Genomic DNA, 10,027 nt, shown 5'->3' with positions numbered 1-10,027 from the left:
GGGCAATTAAGTGAAACTGGACGTTATCCGGTTCTATTCAAACTGTACAGGTCTGTTCCACCTGTCAGCTAAGATTTTAAAGACTTCACGGAATTGCAGATTGGACCAGTTCAAAACCTATCCCAGACTGTTCCAGTTCAGGATAGTTTTTCAGCGAATTGAGATAGGTTTCAACCTGTTCCATGGCAATCACTACTCTTTCCTAATTAAACAAATCAAATGAATTAACTAACGATTAATTAACTACCTAATAACCTAACAGTAAATTATATAACACCTTATATGGTTTGTGCTGTTGTGCGTGTCAACAAAACATTGCGTAATTATCATCCGCTATTGCCAGATTCGCTAGGCTTATGAGAAATGAATATGGCTGGGTGGCGAGTTGACTAAGATTATAATTCTTACATAGTTTTATTTTTATAATCTATTAAAAAAATATTAATCTTACGTTATTATTTTTTTTCCTGGGAGCGTTTCTTTCACCCATTTGACATGCTGATGGGTTTTACATTTTCTGTTTTACTGGTTTTGATAAGGAATTTGATTTAATTTGCTATTTTAATATGTTTCACTTATTATGTATAATTTTTATTTTTATGGTCTAGCATTTTTTTCTGAGTAACTCTTGGTTAATAACTGTTATTTGCCAACTTGACAAATTACACCTATGTCGAGAGATTTGATAATGTGATATTTTTTAAATTGTAATTTATCTTTTAGTTTTTCGCTTATTTTATTAATATATTATTTGTCTTGTATGATAATTTAAAAATCACAGTTATTGATTATTATTTTCTATTTTTCTATATCATCCATAATTTTAATGTACTTTTGATATCATTCATATTATTCAATTTTTCTCTATATTCATTGTCAAATATTTATATTTTTCATACTTAATAGCGATTAGTGTGTATAACTAAAACGTTACAAAAAAATATCAATTCAATAGCACATTTTGCAAAAAACTACTTCATATGACATAATTTTTTTCAAAACACTACCACTTAACGTGAATCGTTAGTTGACGGTCAAGTGATGCGTTGACACACTTTAAACAAGCAAACATTATAACGATTTCCCTTATTCTTCTTTATTTCTCTCTACTCTCATTACATCTCTCACTGTTCATGGATATTACCCTTCACTGCTCAATTCAATCAACACTTGAATGCTGCATTAACTCATCTATACTGGTAAGCTTGCAAATCTTCATCTATTTCAATAATCTATTGGTTACACTTGAATTTCTCTCTCTTTTTCTTTCTGTAGTTGTCCTATGCATGTTTTTTTCCTGAAAAATATCATCTTTTAGTACACAAGAATCTTGATTGCCTCTATTTTATTAAGTATTTATGCTCTGCATTTTGTTGCTTATGGCCAAAAAAGAAGAGATCGACGAACATAATTAAGGTTAATTTTAAATGGGTAACTAAGCAATGATATATTTTTTTTAAAATTAGATATTTGAAAAGAAACAAAGAGAGTATAATTATTTTGTTGAACTCTAGGATTTAGGTGAACATCAATATATGATCAAAGGATTAACTGCTCAACATCTCTAAATTTTATAAAGCTCTTGGCAGCATATATTTTAATTATTTTACCAATATATTTTATATTGATGAACTTTTTACTTAAAAACATAAAAATATTTCGATTACAATATTTTTAAAATGAAATTTAGACTAACTAGCAAATAAAAATATGAGATTGTGTATGTGTTTATCTTATTTTTTTATATTAGACTTATTTAGAATCTATTATAAGAGTCTGTTAACATTATTCAGTTTATTTTACTTTTTAACAATATTTAATAATTGCTTTTATTTTGTACTTTATTTTCAATCTATAAGATAAAACATGATTAGGTAAATTACATCAACAAGTGTATAAAATTAAATGAACCATTTGAATAGAATAGGATTAGAGAATAAAAAATTAAAGAAATATCATAAATTTAAATTTTCATGATATATATATATATATATATATATATATATATATATATATATATATATATATATATATATATATATATATATTTATGTCCTTTTAAATTTAGACCATTAAAACTTAAGTATATGAGAGTCTTTTTAGTCACATAAAAAATAGTATGACTAACAAATTTAAAGTTGGGTGTCAATATCAAAAGTTGAACAAATTAAAATAGGGGTGTCAATATCAAAAATAATATTATCGGATACACAACAGGTACACTTTTACATATAATCAAGGAGTCAAAGAAGCTAAGACTTTTATGAAAGATTTCTGTCATGGTATTGTTTTTAATTAAATAATTAGCATCATATCCCTAAAATACCCTTTGACCTTTCGGGATTTGACTTTTACTTTTAGTCAATAGGCTTTTTGGCTGGACCTCTTTTCTTTTTTGGCAGGCCCATGGGTTTTTACCTCCAGAATACTTAAAAGCTTTGCCATCCCTCTCCTGTGGCTATCCTCCTTTTAAGGAGAATAACCACCCACCACCTTCCACTCTTCATACATGCTTGGCTCTCCTTGCTTCAGATGAATAACTGTCCATTCTTCCCCTGACCAGTCCACCTCCCATTACTCCCACTACTCCCATGTTAGTCCACTTCTTCTCAGAAATAACTCCCCTTCTTCACCATTATAAATAGAGGCTACCATCAAGGAGGGAGGATCATCTGAAATAGCTTTCCTAGTATCTTTGCTTACATTACTTCCTTAGCCTTCCTAAACTCTAGCACTAGCACTAGCAATCCCAATCCCGACCTTCCTTCTTGCATTCATTCTACAATCTGTCATTCATTAATTACCGATCTACGTTCTAACTTGAGCGTCGGAGGGGTTTTCCGGGAGATCACCCCCCGGACAAGGCTAACGTATTGTATTGCAGGAATTCAAGTCGCTTTCTCTTATAAACCGTTTCACTTGATCACTCTTCCATCAATCTCCAGGTATTTTAAGTGTCTTTTGCACTTCCTCGTTTCTTTACCGAAACAGTTTGGCGCCGTCTGTGGGGATTTGAAACAAAAAGTCATGGCTCCTAAAAAGAATCCTACACAAACTGCAACAGTGCATAGCACAGATACAGACACTTCCGCAGGTCACGCTAACAATCAAGCTGTGACCCGTCGTGATCTGGACATGCTAGCACGAAATCTCACGGCCGCGTTCTCTGAACAACTTCGTGCCGTCATAAACAATACCCCTACTCAGCAACGAGTACTGGAAGATATGGCTGCACAGATAAAAAACCTGGAGGAACGAATCGAGCCCCATCCTGAGATACCAAAATCCCATGAATCTCAAGAAGGGAACTCGAGGACTTCCCACTCCAGCAGACGCAATAAGAACAGGCGGGAAAGGTCCAAGACTTATCCACACCCTGGCACCACAGATACACGAGATGGCGACTCCAAAACCGCCACTCCAGATGCTCGAACTTTCCTAGAGAGCAAAAAACGAAAAACGTCCGAGAGCGTCCAGTCCCTGCTAGATAAAAGAAGGGAGGAAAGAAAGAAGGCGGAACTCGCTGGTTCTAGCCGCCCCCTCATTTCCGCCACCATGCCGCGGAATGAGGCCACCAAGAGTGTCCTCCCCGAAGAACCCATATCATTAGTCTCCCCCCTGGCCATGGAGATACTAAATACTCCCAATCCCGGGAAAATAAAGGTACCAAACATGGCTGCTTTCGATGGCACGTCATGCCCACAGGAGCACATGACGGCGTATAAGAATCTTATGCTGTTATACACCACCAACTCATCGTTATGGTGTAAGTTCTTTCCAACTACTCTTACAGGAGTAGCTTTGACATGGTACACCTCCCTTCCCGGAGGAAGCATCCACAAGTTTGCCCAACTAGAGGACAAGTTCTTGGGCCATTTTGTAGCCTCAAAAAGGCAGGAGAAATCAAACTTTCACCTGCTTAGTGTCACTCAGTTGGAAGGAGAATCCATATCCTCTTATCTCAAGAAATTCCATGAGGCAGTGCTGGAAGTAACTGATTTGGAGGAGTCAGTTGCGCTAAACGCCCTAATCAACGGAATGAAGGCTCAACGGCTGAAGTTCCAGTTGGTTGAAAGTCAAGTAAAAACGTATGCAGAGGCCATGAAACAATGCCAAAGCTACGTCACGGCCTCGGAGATATGTCAGGCCCATGACCCGAAACGGCGTAAATCCGAAAAGAAGGAAGCCGGATCCTCTCTTCAATCCTCACGACGTAGAGAGGAACATTCTCCGAGGGGGAAGAATTACATGCCGCGTCGTCCTGGCCCACCGTCTGATATGGGACCTCCACGAGCCAGACAGGTATATGTAGCAGGAGGGGAGACTAGGACGCGGAATCTGGGGGATGGAGGCAACGACCCAATGTTCAATCGAAACAGGAGGGACATTTTCTTCGCTGTTCGAGATCAATTGCCGGCTCCACCTCCTGTTACCACCCCCTCTGATAGGCGCAACTATAATCTGTGGTGTGACTACCACAAAGAACACGGCCATACTCTGGCACAATGCCGCGAACTAAAGCGCATCTTGCATCAGTTGGCTGACGAGGGAAAACTGTCCAGGTTCATCAACAGGAGAGATTATGATGCTGGAAGAGAAGGGGAAAGGAGGCCATGGCAACAAAAACGCCGATCCCCCAAGAGGAACGAAGCCAGACGCGAAAGTTCCGACACCCAAGGAACTATCAACATGATTTTTGGGGGATACACTGAGGAATATCCCACTATCCGCGCGGCAAAAAACAGCGTCCACACTTTGCTGAAAGGACCTCCCATGGCCGCATCTAAAGGACCGGTCATGAAGTTCGATGCCACGACTTCCCAGCCGCTGCAACAACCCCATACCGACCCCCTGGTAGTCACTCTTAAAATCGGGCAAATGAAAGTCAGACGGGTGCTGGTAGATACGGGAAGCACGGCTGATCTTATTACAATGGAATGCTTGAGAAAGATGAAGTTCGAGGAGAAGCACTTGCAACCCCTAGACAAACCACTGATTGGGTTTGGAGGGAGTCAGGTCATTCCGTCGGGAACGATCATTCTCCCCGTACGGGTAGGGGAGAAAAATGAAAGCCGTACCATGCCCATACGGTTCACAGTGGTAGATCTCAACTTTCCCTACAATGCCATCATGGGGCTCCCACTCATTAACAAGATCAAGGCAGCCATCTTTCCCCATCAACTCCTGCTGCAATTCGAAACAGATAACGGGCAAGTTGGCATTCTGAAAGGAGACCAGGTGACGGCTCGCCAATGCCTCGTTAACACCCTGAAGCGCAGGTCTTCCGAGACACCTGCAAAAAGAAAGAGGGAAGACAAGGTCCCCGCTGTCATGAGCGTATACAGGGAAAATCCCAACACGCATGAAAGGCCCCGCCCCATAGAACGATACGAGGAAGTAGATATGTTCAAGGGGAAACAAATCAAGATAGGGAAAGATCTTCCTGACACGGTCAAGCAGGACATAGTGGCCACCATTGCTGAATTCCGCGACGTCTTTGCTTTTTGCACGGAAGAAATGCCTGGCATCCCTAACAGTGTCGCGTGTCATAAACTTGACATCAAACCAGGCCATAAACCCGTGAAACAAAAGCTACGACATCAAGGAAGAGAGCGGACTGAGGCCGCAAAGGAGGAAGTTGAGAAGTTATTGAGAGCCGGATTTATCAAAGAATGCCAATACTCAGAGTGGCTATCCAACGTTGTTCTGGTAAAAAAACCAAATAGTAAATGGAGGATGTGTGTCGACTTCACGGACCTGAATAAGGCATGCCCCAAAGACGATTATCCACTTCCAAAGATAGATCGTCTGGTCGACTCTACGGCAGGCCATGCATTATTAAGCTTCATGGATGCCAACGCCGGCTATCATCAGATCCCATTGGCCACCGAAGATCAACCTCACACGGCCTTCATTACTAGCACAGGGGTCTATTGCTACAAGGTCATGCCCTTCGGATTAAAAAACGCGGGAGCAACTTATCAGAGGATGGTCAACAAGGTCTTCCAATCTCAGATTGGACGGAATTTAGAAGTATATGTGGATGATATGATCACAAAGAGCAAACAAGCAAGTCAGCACGCCGCGGACTTACGAGAAACCTTCCTTACCCTTCAAAAACACCAAATGAAGCTTAATCCCGACAAGTGCGTGTTTGGAGTTACCGGAGGTAAGTGCCTCGGCTTTCTGGTAGACGAGCGGGGCATTGAAGCAAATCCCGATAAGATCCAGGCCTTACAAAACATGAGATCCCCCACCTCAGTGAAAGAAGTACAAAAACTCACGGGGTGCATAGCCGCTCTCGGAAGATTCCTTTCCAAGTCTGCGGATAAATGTTCCCCCTTCTTTAAAACAATAAAACAACAGAAGTTCGAGTGGACAGCAGAAGCAGAAGAGTCCTTTCGCCAACTCAAAGAACATCTGTCCACATTACCGAAACTAGTTTCTCCCATCAAAGGGGAGAAACTAGTCCTATATGTTTCTGTCTCCGAGTATTCGTTATCCGGAGTACTGGTTGCGGAAAGGGAAAAGAAACAGTTTCCCGTATACTACGTGAGTCATGCATTCCGCGGCTCTGAGGGAAACTACGGCGAAGTCGAAAAAGTCGTATTCGCAATCGTTATGGCAAGCAGAAAATTGAAGCCCTACTTTCAATCCCATCAGATCATCATCCGGACTGATCAACCTTTGAAAAAGATACTGGAAGGAAAAAACAAGTCAAGCCGCGTCACAGATTGGGCAAACCAGCTAGCGGATTTCGGTATCGAATACGAGCCTCGAACGGCAATCAAAGCTCAAGCTCTGGCTGATTTCATTGCTGAAAGTACCTTCCCCTGTCATCCTGAACCCAATCAGAAGTGGAAGTTGTATGTAGATGGGTCCTCAACACAATCAGCTAGTGGAGCTGGACTCCTCATCATGTCTTCCGCGGGGGTCCGTATGGAAAGAGCAGTCAGGTTCGAGTTCGCAGCATCTAACAACGAGGCAGAATATGAAGCATTATTGATGGGATTGAGAATTTGCTACGAAGCGGGAGCGAAAAACTTGTCCGCTTTCTCTGACTCCCAATTGATCGTGGGACAAGTCAACGGAGAATTCGAAGCAAAGGATGATAGCATGAAGATGTATTTGCAGCAGGTGAAAGAATTTGTTCAAAAATTCGACAAGTTCACATTGGAGCACATTCCAAGATCCCAGAACGCACAAGCTGATTCCCTAGCAAAACTGGCCAGCTCAGCAGAAACATCCGCGGCTCGAGACATTATCTGGGAAGTACTTCCTAATCCCAGCATCAACTTCATGGTCAACACCATCGACAGATCAGATACGTGGATGGAACCGTACATCGAATATTTGCGAAATCAGACGCTTCCCCAAGATAAAAGCCAGGCCAATACGCTCCAGAAGAAAGCAAGATGGTTCGAACTCCACGAAGGAACGCTCTACAAGAAGTCGTATACACACCCCCTCCTGAAATGTGTATCCCCTGAAGAAGGAAACTATATCCTTCGCGAAATACATGAAGGAGGATGCGGTATACATCAGGGAGTGCGAACTGTCATCGGGAAAGTCCTGAGAAGTGGATATTATTGGCCCTCACTCCGAGAAGACGCGGAATACTTGATCAAGAGATGTCCTGAATGCCAATACCATTCAAAGATAGGAAGGAAGCCGTCTAATTACTTGACTGCCATACAAGCCGTCTTGCCTTTCGACAAGTGGGGCATGGACCTCCTTGGTCCCTTCCCTCCGGCAAAAGGGCAACGCAAATTCATCATTGTGGCCATTGATTATTTCACAAAATATGTAGAAGCGGAAGCCCTTAGTTCAATCACGGACAAACAAGTCTGTCAGTTTATATGGAGAAATATCATCACAAGGTACGGCATCCCCCGGGTGATCATAACAGATAATGGAAGGCAGTTCGTCAGCAAGAACACTATCGAGTACTGCGACAAATTTAACATCCAAATCAGATTCAGTTCAGTATCCAGGCCGCAAACTAACGGTCAAGTGGAGTCCGCAAACAAAGAGATCCTGAATGGCATTAAGAAGAAGATAGAGGGAGTCAAAGGTAATTGGGATGAAGAACTACCAGGCATCTTATGGGCAAGCCGAACAACCATCAAAGACGCAACGGGGCATACACCTTTCTCTTTAGTATATGGATCTGAAGCCGTGCTCCCAGTTGAAATAGGCATACCCTCTACAAGGGTCACCTACTACTCACACGACGAAAATGAAGAAGGAAAAAGAGCAAACTTAGATCTGCTGCCGGAAACAAGAGGAAACGCGATGCTGAGATCAATAGCACAAAAACAGAAGATCATCCGTAGCTTCAATCGCCACGTAAAAACCAGACGCATTCAAATGGGTGATTTGGTCCTTCGAAAAATAGAAGCTACGGGAAAGATCGTGGAAAAAGGAAAGTTAGGAGCCAAATGGGACGGCCCTTTCAAAGTCACCCGCATCATCAAACCGGGAACTTTCGAACTAGAAGACATGAAAGGGAAAAAACTACCCCGTCCATGGAATGGAGACCACCTAAAGAAATTCTACATTTAATAAAATTTGCAAGGGGCAATCAGTTACTAGTATCAGTGTTAGCAGCATCAATCCGCGACTACACTCATCCCGCAACGTAGTTGCGTTGTCATTCGAATTCACTTTTGTATTCTTATCAATCCTTTATAACAGAAGTTTCAATTTCAGATTATCTGGCACCTATGTTCGCAACTATTTGGTAAAAATCTATTGCAAATCTTATTAAATCAGTAATATCCAAAAGTCGGACCCCTTGAGAGAGGTCCCATTATCAAGTTATTCTAAGTCACTAACGAACCTATGACTTCGACAAGTCGGACCCTCAGTTTGGGGTCCCCCTAATTCAAAATATTCTAAGTTTTTACAATGATGTTTCCCAACCGGGACATCGATAAGTCGGACCCCCAGTTTGGGGTCCCCTAGTTCAAAATATTCTAAGTTTTTACAATGATGTTTCCCAACCGGGACATCGATAAGTCGGACCCCCAGTTTGGGGTCCCCTAGTTCAAAATATTCTAAGTTTTTACAATGATGTTTCCCAACCGGGACATCGATAAGTCGGACCTCCAGTTTGGGGTCCCCTAGTTCAAAACATTCTAAGTCTTTACAATGATGTTTCCTAACCGGAACATCGATAAGTCGGACCCCCAGTTTGGGGTCCCCTAGTTCAAAATATTCCAAAAGATGTTTCCCAACCGGGACGTCGATAAGTCGGACCCCCAGTTTGGGGTCCTTGAGTTCAAAAGAAAATCCAAGTCTCCCAAAAAGATTACCCGCGACCGGGACATCGACAAGTCGGACCCCCCTACTGGGGTCTGAAGGCTGAAAATATTCTAAGTCCAAATTTCCTTGACGTCGCCTATACGTGACATCGAAAAATCACGTCTTTTAAGTAGTATTCCGCGGCCTCAGAAGAAAGAAGCCACGGCTTAACAAATAGAAGCATGGATATCACAAAAAAATCAGGAATATATACATCGAATATTCAAAATATAGTTGAATGTTTACAAAAAACAAGGTTACTAAAATACAAGATTATACATCGTCAAAAAAGGCCTCGACATCTTCACCCGGCGGCGGAGGGGATTCGATCCTTCCCTCTTCAAAACTCGGGGTGAAGCTGACATAATCTTCAACATTGAACGGCTCCACCCCGATCTCAGACAACTCCCGGGACAAGCTCTGGAGGTTCCGGCCTTCGTCAATAATGAGATTCGATAGATCAAGGCATAGAACCTCCAGGTTGGAGAGCGTCAAGTTCTCTGGGACATCTGACGCCGGAGGAGAAGAGAGAGCCAGCTGCTCCAAGTCGAGACTTAAAGCCTCCCTCTCAGCCTCGGCATTTATCTTTTCAGACCAGGCCCTCTTTTCGGCCGCGTCCCAGACCGTGTCGACCAGTACCGCCGACTCCCCGTCCAAGACAGGAGCAAGGTTGGACAAAGCTTCACTCCCCTTTTGTTCAGCAGTTTGCTGAAGGGAAGTA

At 42.2% G+C, this 10,027-nt stretch overlaps 1 protein-coding gene across 1 annotated transcript; it reads left to right on the top strand.

Moving 5' to 3' along the window:
* The first annotated feature begins 3,135 nt into the window (after positions 1 to 3,135).
* On the top strand, positions 3,136 to 9,643 carry LOC130823331 (uncharacterized). The gene is made up of 5 exons (XM_057687949.1): positions 3,136 to 3,766; positions 3,884 to 4,007; positions 4,077 to 4,854; positions 4,947 to 5,016; positions 5,099 to 9,643. Exons 1-5 carry the CDS (start codon positions 3,136 to 3,138, stop codon positions 8,563 to 8,565), a joined length of 5,070 nt encoding a protein of 1,689 aa, XP_057543932.1. The 3' UTR covers positions 8,566 to 9,643.
* The last annotated feature ends 384 nt before the right edge of the window (positions 9,644 to 10,027 follow it).

This window comes from Amaranthus tricolor, chromosome 9 (assembly GCF_026212465.1).
Source record: "Amaranthus tricolor cultivar Red isolate AtriRed21 chromosome 9, ASM2621246v1, whole genome shotgun sequence".
In the NCBI taxonomy this organism is placed as follows: domain Eukaryota; kingdom Viridiplantae; phylum Streptophyta; class Magnoliopsida; order Caryophyllales; family Amaranthaceae; genus Amaranthus; species Amaranthus tricolor.
Note: the sequence above shows the minus strand (reverse complement) of the source record. Positions and strands in the feature narration are given on the sequence as shown.